This window comes from Lutra lutra, chromosome 12 (genome assembly GCF_902655055.1).
Source record: "Lutra lutra chromosome 12, mLutLut1.2, whole genome shotgun sequence".
NCBI lineage: Eukaryota > Metazoa > Chordata > Mammalia > Carnivora > Mustelidae > Lutra > Lutra lutra.
This window is the reverse complement of record NC_062289.1, coordinates 57,011,666-57,028,897: the sequence shown is the minus strand read 5'-3', so window position 1 is coordinate 57,028,897 and position 17,232 is coordinate 57,011,666. Positions and strand designations below refer to the sequence as shown.

The 17,232-nt window shown below is 37.8% G+C and overlaps 1 protein-coding gene across 8 annotated transcripts in view; it reads right to left on the bottom strand.

Annotated features, from left to right (window-relative positions):
* ARHGAP28 (Rho GTPase activating protein 28) overlaps positions 1-17,232 on the bottom strand; it is a 249,382-nt gene that overhangs the window by 74,987 nt on the left and 157,163 nt on the right. For all 8 annotated transcript variants that reach the window (XM_047697642.1, XM_047697643.1, XM_047697646.1 and 5 more), the window contains one exon: positions 10,256-10,473. In XM_047697642.1, the coding sequence (XP_047553598.1) occupies positions 10,256-10,473 (218 nt within the window). The remainder of the gene's footprint in view (positions 1-10,255; positions 10,474-17,232) is intronic.

Here is a 17,232-nt window from a genome sequence, read left to right as displayed (position 1 = left end):
GCAGTCAGTTATGCTAGTCCCACCTTTGACTAGTTCTTTATCAATTATGAAGTTTGAAATAAATTAGATAGACTGTTTTGCTCAATTAAATGTGTTACTGAAAGGAACATTTGATTCACATCTTCTATATATTAGAAACAAATGTATTTGGGCACTGAAATTCTGCTCATGATGAACAGTACTGTAGACTGTATTATGTAACCAGAGGCTGATTTAGGATTTGTGATTTAGTGTATAATAGTTCTACTAACACAAGGGTTAAATATTCTTTTATGGCTAGGATTCCACTAAAAATTGTATTTATTGGGTATTTAATTAAGTCATAAAAATTTATTTGAGGCTATAGAAGCAGTCATTTATCTTGCTTGTCCATATTTTCTAAGTTTCCAGTAAAGATTATTTTTGTAATAATAAGGAAAAACACATTTTTTAGAAGAAACAAATATTACTGAAGAAACAGCATAGGAAAATTGGATCAAGATAGCAAAATGCACATACCACTTTCCCCTCCCTCCACAAATCTGACTCAAAGTGTCAAAGAGATACCTTTTTCAAAGAGTAGATCTAGAAACCACTAAACATTTCCATTAACAGAACAGAAATTGTTGGATGTTCCTGGAAGATAAAAAGCAAGCAAGAACGGTTTGATAAGGACAGGGGAAAACCTCAGCCCCAAAAAAAACTACAAAGAAAAATGTGTAGAAGATAAATGCTGATCTAGAAAAAGCACATATCTAACATGAGAATAAAAAAAACAGTAAGGGGGTGCTTGGATGGCTCAGTGGGTTAAGCCTCTGCCTTCAGTTCAGGTCCTGGGATTAAGCCCCACACTGGGCTCTCTGCTCAGCGGGGAGCCTGCTTCCCCCTCTCGCTCTGCCTGCCTCTCTGCCTATTTGAGATCTCTCTCTCTCTGTGTCAAATAAATAAATAAAATCGTTAAGAAAAAAAAAAAAAAAGAACAGTAAGGCATCCCCAATTCAGAAGACAATGGCCAAAGTAACCTAAGAATGTTCTTCTGAACAAAGAGGCCAGGAAACAATCCCTTTCTCTAGCACTGAACAGCAGGCAGCAGCTAAATGGGATTCTAGAATAAAACACAACAAGCATTCTCTTGGTGACAAAATGAGCACCTGACTTGGGGAGGAGGAGGGATGTTGTCCTGGTGTAGTGGTCCTGGACAAAAATAAAATTGACCTTCACTGGAGCCTTCTAAAAGAATATAGATAGAAGTATAAAAAGGGAAGTTAGGTTTGCCTGAAAAACAAATTACAGTTCTTTAAGATTATCATTACTTTGGAATTGATACCGTATTTGTTTGTCTTAAAGTGAAATGTGACAGCTGACTGACACACTTGACCACTCACACAGGCCCAGACTGCATCCACTATGAGAGTATTGGAGAGAAAATAAGTGTACATGATTACACAGGAAATATACAGTCTTTACGTATACTCATCAATCAATCAATGACTCAACCTAGTCCTCAATTAATAAATAAGAATCAACACCCAAAGATCAAAATCAGCTGAACAATAGTAATGTAATGATGGCAAAAATAGAGGACCCTGAAGAAAACAGTAATTCAAGGAAATGAAGACCACCTTGGAATTTAAGGTTTAATTTAGTACCTTAGAGTACAAAAAAGAGCAGATCACTAAGGCACAGAGAAACTCAGGGGAAAGGAGAGGCTTCAGGAAATTAACAATATGACTGTTAAATTTCTTAAAATCAGGGCAACTGGGTGGCTCAATCAATTAAGCCTCTATCTTCGGCTCAGGTCATGATCCCAGGGTCCTGGGATCAAGTATCACATCGAGCTCCCTGCTGGGTGGGGAATCTCCTTTTCCTTCTCCTCCCTGCTTGTGCTCACTCTCTCTCTCATATAAATAAATGAAACCTTTAAAGAAATTTCTTAAAATTAACTAAAGGCTAAAGTATCAATACAACCATGACCAAATTATTGTCATTAAAAAAAAAAAGTTGAAGAGATAGGAAAGAATGTAGAACAAGCATACATACAAATAAAGCTTGGAAAACAAGAGAACATTTAAGAGACACAGAGGTTCAATTCAAACAATGCAACAGTCATCTAACAGAAGTTCCAGAAGGAGATAAGGGAGAAAAAGAAAGGAATAAGTACTGGTTTTAAATGTTAGAAGACAATATATAGAACCAAAAAATGACTGAGTGTTCATATTGAAAGAGCTTTCATATGGAAAATCCCTAGCAGAGACAAGGACATGGGTTGTGAAAAGATAAAACTGGAAAAAAATGCAAGGTTCCAACAATAAACATAAAGCTCAAAAGGCTTCCACATTGGTATATAAAGGAATGAGGTCAGTAGAAATACCATGCTTCTCCACAGTTAACAGTGCACAAGAGAAGACAATGGGCAAGTATCTCCAAAATTCTGGAGGTTATTCCAAGCATGGGATTCAATGCACAAAAAATTAAGGAAAGACTAGCATAATCTAATTCTCTTTTAAGTTACTGAATTTATATCTTCACTAGGTAAGTACAGTGGATCAGATTCATATGTCTAAGATTAATGTAAACTTATCTCATGAAACTCAAGACGTTAAATCTTTTTTTTTTTTAAGATTTTATTTATTTATTTGACAGAGAGAGATCACAAGTAGACAAAGAGGCAGGCGGAGAGGGAGAGAGGGAAGCAGGCTCCCTACCGAGCAAAGAGCCCGATGCGGGACTCAATCCCAGGACCCTGAGATCATGACCTGAGCTGAAGGCAGTGGCTTAACCCACTGAGCCACCCAGGCGCCCCTCAAGACGTTAAATCTTAATTAAGAAAGTGAAATGGAGGGTCGCCTGGATGGCTCAGTGGGTTAAACCTCTGCCTTCAGCTCAGGTCATGATCTCAGGGTCCTGGGATCGAGCCCCGCATCGGGCTATCTGCTCAGCAGAGTGCCTGCTTCCTCCTCTCTCTCTCTCCCTGCCTCTCTGCCTACTTGTGATCTCTGCCAAATAAATAAATAAAACCTTAAAAAAAAAAAGTGAAATGGAAACTTTAGGTGACTGTTCTATTATTGTACATAAATGAGGACAAAGAAAGAAATAAAGAGTAGGAGTGGATGGAGCACAGGGGGACAGAGAAACACACAAATACACACACACACAGAAGGAAGGAGGAAGTGAAGGAGGACAGAAGCAAATAAAGAGACAGAAAGGGACAGACAGGTACTTTGGGCAAAAGAAGGAGGGAGAGAGAAATTGGTATTTATGCTGTCACATTCAGATAGGAAACTTAAAAAGTTTAGGTATGTTTCTAAGAAACTTCCAGGTCGACTTACAGAAACAGATGCTGAATTTTTTAGGAAGAAAATCTGTGAAGATGTTTATCAGGCCTGATATATGGTACATATACCATATTTTTTTAAATTAAATTCAATTAGCCAACACATAATATATCATTAATTTCAGATGTAGAGTTAAGTAGTTCATCAGTTGCATATCACATCACGACCCTCCCTAAAGCCCATCACCCAGTTGCCCCATCCCCCTGTCCACGTCCCCTCCACCAACCCTCAGTTTGTTTCCTTCAATTAAGAGAGTCTCATGGCTTTTCTCCCTCTCTGATGACTTCTCATTCAGTTTTCCCACCCTTCCTCTATGATCTTCTACACTGTCTTTTATATTCCACATACAAGTGAAAGCATAAAATAAATGTCTTTTTCTGACTAACTTATTTTGCTCAGCATAATACCCTCCAGTTCCATCCACATTGATGTAAATGGTAAGTATTCATCCTGTCTGATGGCTGAGTAATATTCCATTGTACATACATACCACATCTTCTTTATCCATTCATCTGTCAATGGACATCTAGGCTCTCTACACAGTTTAGCTATTGTGGACAATGCTTCTATAAACATTGGCTTATAGGTGCCCCATTGGATCACTACATTTGTATTTTTGGGGTAAATACCGAGTAGTGCAATTGCTGGGTCATAGGGTAGCTCTATTTTCAACTTTTTGAGGAACATCCACACTGTTTTCCAGAGTGGCTGCACCAGCTAGCATTCCCACCAACAGTGTAAGAGGGTTCTCCTTCCTCCACATCCTCACCAACATTTGTTTCCTGACTTATTAATTTTAGCTATTCTGACTGGTGTGAGGTGGTATTCACTGTGGTTTTGATTTGTATTTCCCTGATGCCAAGTGATGTGGAACATTTTTTCATGTCTGTTGGCCATTTGGATATCTTCTTTGGAGAAACATGTGTCCAGGTCTTCTGCCCATTTCTTGATTGGATTATTTGTTTTTGGGTATTGAGTTTGGTAAGTTCTTTATAGATCTTGGATACTAGCCCTTTATCTGATATGTCATTTGCAAATATCTTCTCCCATCCCATAAGTTAGTTGCCTTTTAGTTTTGTCAGCTATTTACTTGTGAAGAAGTTTAATTTTAATGAAGTCCCAATCGTTCATTTTTGCTTTTGTTTCCCTTGCCTTTGGAGATGTGTCTAGCAAGAAGTTGCTGTGGCTGAGGTCATAGAGGTAGTTGCCTGTGTTCTCCTCTAGGATTTTGATGGATTTTGATGGATTCCTGTCTCACATTTAGGTCTTTCATCGATTTTATCTTTGTGTATGGTGTAAGAAAATGGTCCGGTTTCATTATTCCACATGTGGCTGTTTAATTTTCCCAGCACCATTTGTTGAAGAGACTGTCTTTTTTCCTTTGGACATTCATTCATGCTTTGTCAAAGATTAGTTGACCATACTGTTGAGGGTCCATTTCTGGGTTCTCTATTCTGTTACATAGATCTACATGTCTGTTTTTGTGCCAGTACCATACTAGCTTGATGATTACAGGCTTGCAATATAGCTTGAAGACCAGCATTTGTCACAGGTTTTCTATTGCTTCCTGTTCCAGTATTGGTAGTTTATATGATTCTAGGAATATATCCATTTCTTCCAGGGAGAAAGAAAGAGAGAGAAAGAGAGAAAACAAGCAGGCAGAAGATCAAGGAGAAGCAGGCTCCCCACTGAGCAGAGAGTTGGACACAGGGCCTAATTCTAGAACCCTGGGATCATGGGTTAAGCGGCTCAGACAAAGGCAACCACTTAAACTGACTGAGCCACCCAGGCAGCCTCCAATATTCTTCTGATGTCCATTAGAATGACAAATCGTTCTCCACTTCCTCATTTTCAATCTGCAGGTGTCTTTGGGTCTAAAATGAATCTCTTGTAGACAGCACATTGATGGCTCTTACTTTTTTCATCCAATCTGAAATCCTTTCAAAGGTTTTCATTGGAGCATTTAGCCCATTTCTATTCAGAGTAACTATTGAAAGATATGGATTTAATGCCATTGTATTATCTGTAAAGTCCCTGTTTCCATAGACTGTCTGGTTCTTTTGGTCTATGTTACTTTTGCACTCTCTCTTTGCTTACAGGACCCCCTTTAATATTGCTTGCAGGGCTGGTTTAGTGGTCACAAATTCTTTCAGTTCTTGGCTTTTGTTCTTTTGTTTTTTGTTTTAATTAATTAATTAATTATTTGACACAGAAAGAGAGAGCATGTGCATAAGTGGGGGAGTAGTAGGCAGAGGAGGAGGGAGAGGCAGACTCCCCACTGAGGAGGGAGCCCAATGCAGGGCTCAATCCCAGAACTCTGGGATCATGACCTTAGCCAAAGGTAGAGGCTTAGCTGACTGAGCCATCCAGGAGCCCCTTTTTAGTTTCTGTTTGTCCTAGGAGCTCTTTATCTCTCCTTCCATTCTGAATGACAGCCTTGCTGGATAAAGTATTCTTGGTTGCATTTTTTTTTTTTTTTTTTTAATTTAGTACCCTGAATGTATCATGCCAGCCCTTTCTGGCCTGCCTGGTCCCTGTGGATAGGTCTGCTGCCAGTCTAATGTTCCTACCCTTATACATTAAGGACCTCTTATCTCAAGCTGCTTTCAGGATTTTCTCTTTATCTCTGAAATTTGCAGGCTTCACTATTAAATGTCAGGGTGTTGACTATTTATATTGATTCTGAGGGGGGATTCTTTGTGCTTCCTGGACTTGAATGCCTGTTTCCTTCCCCAGATTAGGGAAGTTCTCAGTCATGATTTGCTCAAAGATATCTTCTGTACCCCCACCTTCTTCTTCTTCTGCAACCTCAATAATTCTAATATTGTTTTGGTTTATGGTATCACTAATTTCTCCCTTCATGGTCCATTAGTTATTTTTCTTCCTTTTCCTCAGCTTCCTTGTTTTCCATCATTTTGTCTTCCATGTCACTGACTCTCTCTTCTGCCTCAGTTCCCCTAGCTGTTAAAACATTCATTTTAGACTACATCTTAGTTAAAGCATTTTTAATTTCGGTGTGATTAGATTTCATTTCTGCACTAGGAGATTCTCTAGTGTCTTTTATGCTTTTTTCAAGCCTAGCTAGTAACTTTATCATCGTTATTCTGAATTCTGGTTCTGACATTTTCTTATATCCGTACCGACTAGATTTGGGGCAGAGAGTATTACCTCTGGTTCTTCCTTTTGTTGTGAATTTCACCTTCTGTTGTTTTGTCCAGAGAAAAATAGATGAACAAGAAAGCAAAATAAAAAATATCAACCACGATCCCAGTAAAATATACACTAGACAAATCTGAAGAGGTCAGCAAGCAAACAAGAAGAGGAAAAGGGGGGCAGAGAATATAATCTTACAGATGGACAGAAAAGAGTAATCCACTTGATCCTGGGTGTATTTTGGTCTATTTGTTAGAAGACACTAAATCCCAAAATTGTAAGAAAGAAAAACTTCTACATATAAGAAAATAAAACTGAATACAGTAAAATGAAGCCCAAAATGAAGAATATATTTATAAAATGTAAATGTAAAAATCAAAATTAAGAAAAAACCCTTAAAAACAAAGAGTTGATGAAATAAGAAACTAGGTAAAAAGGAAAAAAAAAAAACCAAAATTTTAAAATGAAATAGAAAAGATTCATGAGAAATTCTATATACTATATAAATTCTATATACTATTTTCCCTTATCGCAGGAGTTTTTTAGTTCTGTGTGATCCATAAACTTGGTATTTGCCCAATGCTCCTGTTGGACTTCTGAGAGAGGATTCTGAGATTCTGAGAATCTGTTGCATGGATTCTCAAGTGTCTTTGCCTGGGCGGAATTGTACCACCCTTGCCAGGCAGTCGGCCTCAGTGTAAGCTATTTCAGGTTGCTCTCTGTGGCTTTTGTTCCCTGAAGGCTTTTCACACCGCTTTAGAGGATGAACAAAAAAGTAAAAATGGCAGTGTCCTGATCTGCTGAACAACCAGTGTCCCCACTCTTCAGTGCACTCTCAGGGAAAAGCAGTTTCTTCTTCTGTGTGTGCTTCCTCTGTGTGTGCTAAACTCTGCAGACTCCTGCGATGCACACCCACACAAATCCTCCTGGGAGGGGAGTCTCATCATGGTCCCCTGGTTCACTGGGCCCCTACTTGGGGAGTGGTTGCCTGATCCTGCGACAACCCCTGCTGTTTCTCTTGGGCGGGGGGGGGGGGGGGGGGGGGGCAGAGTACAGAGTGGGAGGAGAAGCAGCATGTTGGAGTGGTTATCACTTATTGGGCCTCTGCTTAGAGAGCAGTTGCAGGACTGTGCCGTGGTTCCTGGTTTGTGGCAACACCTAGCTGAGAGCCCATTCCAGACTCACTGAATATAGCTGGCTTCCTGGCTCCATAGTTTGGGAACATAGTTTGGGAACTCTGCCACACTCAGGCACCCCCACTCTGTCTGTGACCCTGGGGATCTGGAGACCACACTGTCCAACCTAAGATTCTGCCCTGCTTTACCACATGAGCACTTTCCAGGCAGGGATGTTCCTCACTGGAGAAGACTTCTAAAAGTTCTGATTTTGAACTCTGCAGCTTTATCAGTTTCCAGTAGCTGGCTTATAGACGCTCCTATCCCACCATGGTTTATCTTATGATATATCCCCTCAGATTCATGTCTCTGCACCTCCTACCTTGCAAAAAATGTTCGCTTTTCTATTTGTAGGATTTCAGCAATTCTCTTCTTATATCTCAGGTTGAATTCAGAGGGTTTCAGAATGATTTGATAGGTATCTGGCTGAATTCCTGGGACCAGATGAAACGAGGGTCCCCTACTCTTTTGCCATCTTCCCTAGAAAGCCCTACCATATTTTCTTAAAGGCTAGCTTTATATGGGTTTTTACATTTTTGTTGAAGAACAATCTGAATTCTGAACTTGCATATACAATGCCAGGCTTTCACTGACTTCCAGATGCTACCCTTCTCGGTATAGAGCAAGACCTCTACTCCCTTCACCTACAACCACTCTCCCTGCCGCACACCCATTCTCTGTTCACTCTGGAATAGGGCCTCAGCAAAAAGAGTAGAAGGGAGAAGAGGAAGATGTGGAGGAGAGAGAGTGCCCAGGGCCATTCCCCTTGCCCACCATAAGTGTGGCCATCTCTCTGCCTTTGCTAGAGTTAAACCCAGTTTCCTAAACCTGCATATTATGGAAAAGTAAGACACCCTTCATTTATTTTTACACTTAAAGCCCCAGTGAGTAAGTGCCCACTTTATATTTTCCTTGAGGGTCTAAGTAAAAGAGGGAAGAACACTGTTTCTATGTGACAAGAAGTCCAAAGCTTTAGAAAACATAAAGAAGCACTGTATGCATCTTCTTGAGTATCTGCAGGATTCAGAGAAGCTGCAAATACTCTCCTATTTTGCAATTTGCTAGGTTAGAGGAAAAAATCTTAGTCTGAAGTAACTAGAAACAGAAATGGGAAAGGAAGCATACAGACCAAGTTCTTAGGAATCTCTTGAAACGATCTGGGGGATAAACGTAAAATGACCCAGGGAATTTACACCAGCAGGGTAAACCTTTTCTTTGATAAGTATCTTGGCCAAGACTCCCATAGCTAAAGCCCTTACTTCAAGTTGTAGGTGTTACTTTTACTCAAATACAGATATAGAAATCTTGCCTTCCACAAAGATACAGGTTTCAACTAGGATGAAAACTGAAACAGCACAGAACTAAAAGTGCGCTGCCTCAGGTATATCATTTTGTACTGTGAAAAGTTCTAGAACTGGACTGCTCAATACATTAGCTCTAAGCCATATGTGGCAATTTAGATTTAAATCAATTAAGATTAAATAAAATTAAAATTTCAGTTCCTTATTCACACTAGCTACATATTGGGACACACACTAGCTGTCTTTTTGGAAAGCACAGAAATCATTTCCATCACTAGAAAGCTCTAAAGGACAGTGCTATTCTAGGGCATTATCAGCAAAAACACAAAGACCAACTTGGAAATATGAGCTATTCTGACAACAACCCAGGTTGAATCATGTATCTAAGAGAAGATATGACTTTTAGATAACCTAAAGTAACTCAATTTGGAGGCTGCCTTCAAGCAAGCCTGCTACCCAATATTCTTTAAGTTTTAATTTATGTCTTATTGATAACAAATTAAATAGTAAGAAACAGATCAGAGTGATTAACTAACTTGTCCCAGGCAACTATCTGTACTATAGCAGAATATCAAGTTTCTTTTTTTTTTCTATATATCCCCAAAATGCCAAGAATTCTATCTGCATAGAACCTAATGTAGGATATAGGATCTTGCACACTGAATGTATCCAGTAATACTGGCTGCATCACTGACGCAATTATTGATTTCAATGATGCAGTGAAGGAAGGAATAAATGAGTAGAGCTAAGTAGTAAAATAGAGCAATAGGAGAACATGACTAAGAGCCTCAGAAATAAGATTGTAGCCACAGAATTGCTAAGGGTGAGTTGGAATTTCAACCAGCCCTTTCTCAGAAAACATGTGATGCTTTCCTTATGTTTCTGAATCATTCTCTTGCCCACTTAATTAATGCTGTATCTTTCACTTTTTACTGCTTAGAAATACTTTGCTTGCTTAGAATACTTTGGACCCACTTCCCTGGGAGTCCTTTGTCTGTTCACAGAATTTCCACCCAGTGCTAGATTCATTAAGTAAAGTCTCTGTGAATCCTAGGCACAAAGATCTGTTCCATTACCAAATAAGTTATTCTCAACTCAACAAAGAAGGGAATAAATTTAGTGTTGAGGGAGACTGCTATAGGGGGGATAAGGAATGACCACTTAAGTTTCAAATTTGTAAAATTTTGCAATCTGCTGTCTGCTTTAGTTTTCTCTAAAAGAGACAGGATGACCAACTTTTTCTAAGATCTTCTTCATGTTCTCCCTTTCACCCCTAATCAAGCCAAAATTCTGAGCTGTGTTCATTACTTACAGGAGATTCGCTGACTCCAAAGATGTCTCTGACATCCCGAACAGACTGCTTGTTCTTTTTTCTCATGGTTTGAGTGTAAGTATTATATCTCTTTTTCACAGCAGCTGCTTGGGTTCGAGTCAGTGTAGAGAGCAAGGCTTTGCCATCCTCCTCTTCATTACCTGAGATCAGGGTTGATAAACCCACGTCTTGCAACCACTCGGCTTCAAGTTCTCCTTCTGAAAAATAACATTACCAAGAAAAGGTTAGAACAGTCTGCATTTGATTAGACAACATGTGTATCTACAGGCCTGTTAATATCAGTGTATTAGGAAGTGTCAATAAACACTATATAAAGGCCATCTTGGACCCTGAGGGCATGTTAAGTGAAATAAATCAGACAAAGACAAATACTGTATGATCTCACTTCTATGTGAAATCTTAAAAGAAAACAAAAACAAACAAACAAAAAACAAACAAAAACCTCACAAGCTCATAGATACAGAGAACCAACTGGTAGTTGTCAGAGGTAGGAGGTAGGAGGTAGGTGAAATAGGTGAAGGGAGCAAAGGTATAAGCTTCCTGTTATAAAATAAGTCATGGGGATGTACTGTATGGCATGGTGATAATAATAATTAATAATACTATATTGTAATATTAGAATGTTGCTAAGAGAGTAGATCTTAAACAGTGTCATCACAAGAAAAAAATCTAACTATGGTGATAGATGTAAACTAGACTTGTTGTGGTGATCACTTTGCAATGTATACAAATACCATATCATTATGTTGTATACCTGAAACTAGTATGTCTTATGTCAGTTATATCTCAATTTAAAAAAAAGAAACCATCCTTTTTTCCAGAGTAATTCTGGGAAAGGGCTATAGGAATGAATTAAAAATCTGTATATTTTTAAAGCATTTATTTATTTGAGAAACAGCAATGCACGTGTGTGCAAAGTGGGAGGAGGGGCAGATGGAGGAGAGAGAGAGAGAGAAGCAGGCTCCACTCGCACTCAGAGCCTGACACAGGGCTTGATGCCATGACCTTGAGTTCACTACCTGAGCCAAAATCAAGAGTCAGATGCTTAACTGACTGAGCTACGCAGCGCCCCATACAATATTTTTTAAATAAGTCAATTTTTTGAGTATTTTCTAGGAGAGTAAGGTTAATTGGTCATTTAGTAAGGTAATTTTCTTTACCAGAGTGTTAAATATAAGCCATATTTGGACTTCCAATCTCAAACAATGATAAAATATGAATATTTAAACTAACTGTAATGGAAAAAGAGTGGCTTAGTGGTACAGGAAAGGGTTTTTTAATCACTCAAATTCTGCTTTAAATCCCAATGCAACCATTTACTAGGTGAATGGCTTTGGAAGATTTTTAGATATCTCTAGGTTTCTGTCCTGTTAGCAAAATTAAGGTAATAATAATATGTATCAGGTGACTCTAAGGATTGTTTTATCAATTTATTCATGAGAGATGGCAAAGACTTTGGAACAGAGGATGAATTCAATAGATATTCATTCTCTTGCTTTTCTCCAAAAGTCTGAACATTAGGTAATCTTTCCTTTTTTTCAGAAGGAAACTAAAAAACCTGAAATTCATCATAACGAGGGTTAAATGCTTTTGTAAATTAGATATGCAGAAATAATTTTAAAAATTCAGAATAACAACATCATGTAACGGAAAATTCACTACAAAAACATTCCTGGAAATATACTAAACAGGCATTACCTGAATGAGGTTTATTTAAAGTGCAGATTAGACTGATTTATAAATAGCCTGTCAAGTCATCAATCTAAGACTCTTGGGACTCTGCTTACATTATTTCGTCACTGGTGTATGAACAAAGCCTCCTAAATGTACTTTACAGGTTCAATTTCTTAGCTAGGAAATCTTTTCTTTGCTATCTTGTTTCTATTACTCATTTCCTTTATAAGCTATCCCTTTAACAGAAAATGCAAAGGTAAACATAAGCTAACTAGCCTTAATCTAAAATAATAAACCTTTTAAATTAGTGAGCTCTGACTTTGAAATCTTCCTTTACTTAAGCCACAGATAAGATTTTCATTTTTAAGAAAAAAATTACAAAAACACTTAATATTAAAGTTTTAAAATCTGGAATTTTTCCTCCCTCCACCTCGGTAAACAGTAATCAAAGAGTAGAAGGAAGGAGTAATAGGTGTTAACATATACTAGGGGTGAGGAGTCTAAATCCTTTCACTCAGACTACAGAAATCTGTAGAATATATATTCTCCATAGGAAAGAAATATCTCAGAGTAGAGATAAGTGTTATTCCTGTAGCATTGCTAAATTATGGAAACTGATACCCTGTGTTCATCACTCCAGTTGCCAAATACATAACTTCCACATAGAACACTCCTTTGAATTTCAGCTCCATATATCCAACTACCTACTCATCCAACTATCTACTTGACTCCATCAATCATATATCAAACTCAACGTGTTCAAACCTGAACACAGACCTTCATTCCCAACTCTAGGCCTTTTTCAGTATTCTACATTTCAGTAAATGAAACCCACCATTCAACTATCCAGTTTGGCAAAGAAACTTAGGAAACATTACTGACATCTCCATCCTTTACATATCAAAACCAATATATCACCAAGACTTTTTGATATTAATTCCTCATTATTTCTCAAAAATTTTCCACTTTATTTATCTCTTCTGCTCTGACCCTGGTCCAAGCTACTATCGTGTCTCACCTGAACTACTGCAGAGCCTCCCTTCTGTTTCTCCCATTCTGGACTCCCCTTCTAATCCATTCTCCATACTATAACTAAATTACACCTGGGTACCTGGGTGGCTTAGTGGGTTAAACCTCTGCCTTTGGCTCAGGTCATGATCTCAGGATCCTGGGATGGAGCGCTCCATCAGGTTCTCTGCTCAGCAGGGAGACTGCTTCCTCCTCCCCCTCTGCCTGCCTCTCTGCCTACTTGTGATCTCTCTTGCTCTGTCAAATAAATAAATAAAATCTTTTTTAAAAAATTAAAAAAAAATTAGACCTTTCCAAATACAAATATAAGCCCTTTTCTAAAATAATGCCACAGTTCTTCCTTGCTCTTGGGGTTAAGCATAAAACCCTTACATGGCCCACAAGACCCAAAGCCACTGACTTTCCTTTCCAAGTTTGTACCATGCTCTCTTCATTCTCCCCTCTCTAGCAGTGCTGGCTTACATTTGGTTCCTCAGAAGTTCCATGCTACATTTTGTTACAATGCCTTTGGACATGTCAATCCTTCTATTTGGTCCCCTAATTACTGGTCATTGAATCTTTCGGATCTCAGTTTATTCATTTCTTCCTCAATGAAGTCTTTTTTTTTTTTTTCCTGAACCCTTCAGTCAAGGTGAGGTCCTACTTTTACCCATCCGAATCCTGCTGTTTGTGTTTATCCTTCAAATATTTTTTTCCCCAACATACATCTAATTATATCATTTCATCAGTTATTTTCTTTCCTCCGAGATTATAAACTCCATCAGAGCAGGAAACATTTCTGTCTTTGTTTATAACTCTGACACCAACATACAATGCCTACACAGATTAGGTACAAATATTTGTGAATTAATTCTCAGTCGAAATATAGAATTATTCTAAGTCAGAAAATGAATGAAAAACATCAACTTTTGGAAATGAGTGTAGTTATCATACATATCATTCTGTAATGAAAATCCACCAGATCTGTAGCTTTGTTAGAGAAAGATATCAAAAAAAGGAATAAAATCTTTCAGTAAAGGTAGAGTAGCATGTATAGACATAACAGTTCTGTGTAAAACAATTATGAACACTGAACTAAGTACATAAAATAACTATTTAAGGGAATGTAGAAGCATCAAGTACAAGCAGGAACTGAAAAATAATTAAATTTTGACACAAAATGTACTGTGAGATTTATTTACATCTACACAACTTTTCAACTGAGGTCATTTTCCAATCACTACACTATACAGAGTAAGTAGGACACAAACAGAAAACCATAGTCTTACTAATTTCAAGAGTCACAGGATGGAGTACAGGATCATTAGGATATCTGGAAAGTGAGGGGCATATTCCTGTTAGGAGGGAGCCTCACCAGAGAGAGCTCCAAAATCTGTGCATAAACTCTCATCAAATCCTTGACTAAACATTAAGCTAAAAAGGTGTATGTGAAACTCCAGGCATCCTACTGAAAAATAGCAGCCCAAAGGCTAAAATAAATGAGCCAGGCTGCATAGAGCAGAAAAGATGGTGTATAACCAAGTGAACTGCAGAACTGAAATTAACTCCCTTTAGAGAAAGATAGTGGGATACAGTCTCTAAAACATACCATAATGTTATAATATTAAATTATCAAAGAGTCCCAAAAAAATGGACTAATTTGGCATGAGAAAAGATCATCATTAGAAAGTATCTCTGACGACTCATATGCTGGACAAGGACTTTAAGGGAAAGATTCTCATGAGTGAACAGAGAATTTCAGCAAAGAAATGAAAAATATAAAAAAGAAACTAAAAGAACTAACACATAAATTATAGAACTAAAATTAAAATATATTAAGTAAAAATCTTGCTGGAAGGGCTTAACAGTATATTAAAGACTATAAAAGAAAGGGTTGGTAAACTTGAAGATTACAATAATATAAATTATCCAATCTGAAAGACATAGAAAAGTATTTTAAAATATTTAAAACAGAGTCCAAGTTACTTATTGGGAATGTTAAGTTTGACTTTCAGAGAAGAAAGCCAGGGTTACAGAAAAAATTATTTCAAGAGGGGTGCCTGGGTGGCTCAGTGGGTTAAAGCCTCTGCCTTCAGCTCAGGTCATGATCCCAGGGTCCTGGGATCGAGCCCCACATCGGGCTCTCTGCTCAGCGGGGTACCTGCTTCCTCCTCTCTCTCTGCCTGCCTCTCTGCCTACTTGTGATATCTGTCTGTCAAATAAATAAATAAAATCTTTAAAAAAAAAATTATTTCAAGAAATAATGTCCAAAAGTTTCCGAACTTTGTTGAAAAACCACCTAGCTTAACTAACACCAAGTAGGTCACATACAAAAGAAACTGCACTTAAGCACCTTAAGGACAACCTGCTGAAAATCAAAGAGAGAGAAAATTTGAAAGCAGTCAAAGACAACAGATTACATCAGGGGAACAACAATCTGCATGCGCAGACTCCTTATTAGAAACAGTAGAGGTCAGAACACAGATGACATTTAGAATATCCAAAATGAAAATAAAAACCTGTTAACTGAAAATTTCATGTCTAGTAAAAATACTCTTTAAGAACAAAGGTAAAATAGTTATTATCACATGAATAAAAACTAAGAAGTTTATTGCTGCCAACTTGCTCTGTAGTATATACTAAAGGAAGCGCTTCAGGCTAAACGGAAAAGATATCAAAGGGATACCAGATATATAAAAAAGAAATAGTGAAAAGTTAAAAATGCAGATATTGGTTTCTTTAAAAGATATACAGGTACTTCCTCTTTCCCTGAAATTGAGTCTTAAAGCATAAAGATATTACTTAGACACAGTAAGGCAGGTGTTTATGCAGAGAAGCGGGGTGGACTGGGATGTTGGAGCCCAAGTGGGATGAGCAGGGCAAGCATGAAAAATAGAGGAACTTGATACTATATGGAGAGATTGATCAAGTAAGTATATATGTTTAAGATAGTGGAAGCCAGTTTTCTTCTAAGAAAGGAGTCACAACAGGATATAAAATCAATGCACAGAAATCGGTTGCATTTCTATACACCAACAAAAAGACAGCAGAAAGAGAAATGAAGGAGTCGATCCCATTTAAAACTGCACCCAAAATCATAAGATACCTAGGAATAAATCTAACCAAAGAGGCAAAGGCTATGTATTCAGAAAACTATAGAATGAATACTCATGAAAGAAATTGAGAAAGACACAAAATATGGAAAAACATTCCATGCTAATGGATTGGAAGAACAAATATTGTTAAATGTCTATGCTACCCAGAACAATCTACACATTTAATGCAATCCCTATCAAATTACCATCAACTTCTTTCACAGAAAGCAAAAATAATCCTAAAATTTGTAGGGAACCAGAAAAGACCCCAAATAGCCAGAGGAATGTTGAAAACAAAAACAAAAACAAAAACAAAAACCACAGCTGGTGGCACCACAATGCCAGACTTTAAGCTCTATTACAAAAGCTGTAATCATCAAGATGGTATGGTACTGGCACAGAAACACACAGAACAGAATAAAGAGCCCAGAAATGGACCCTTAACTTTATGGTCAACTAATCTTCAACAAAGCAGGAAACAATGTCCAATGGAAAAAAGACAGTCTCTTTAACAAATGGTGTTGGGAAAATTGGACAGCCACATGAAGAAATATGAAGCTGGACAATTTCCTTATATCATACACAAAAATAGACTCAAAATGGATGAAAGACATTTTGTCTTTCATAAATGTGAAACAGGAATCCATCAAAATCCTTGAGGAGAACACAGGCAAATAACTCTTCGACCTCAGCCACAGCAACTTTTTCCTAGACATATTATCAAAGACAAGGGAAGCAAGGGCAAAAATGAACTACTGGGACTTCTTCAAGATAAAAAACTTATGCACAGCAAAAGAAATAGTCAACAAAACCAAAAGACAACCGACAGAATGGGAGAAGATATATGTAAATGATTTATCAGATAAAGGGCTAGTATCCAAGATCTATAAAGAACTTATCAAACTCAACACCCAAAGAACAAATAGTACAATCAAGAAATGGGCAAAAGACATGAACAGACATCTCTCCAAAGAAGATATCCAAATGGCAACAGACACATGAAAAAGTGCTCAACATCACTTGGCATCAGGGAAATATAAATCAAAACCACAATGATGGAGGCATAATACTCCATAGTGGATATGGACCACATCTTCCTTATCCATTCGTCCGTTGAAGGGCATCTTGGTTCTTTCCACAGTTTGGCAACCGTGGCCATTGCTGCTATAAACATTGGGG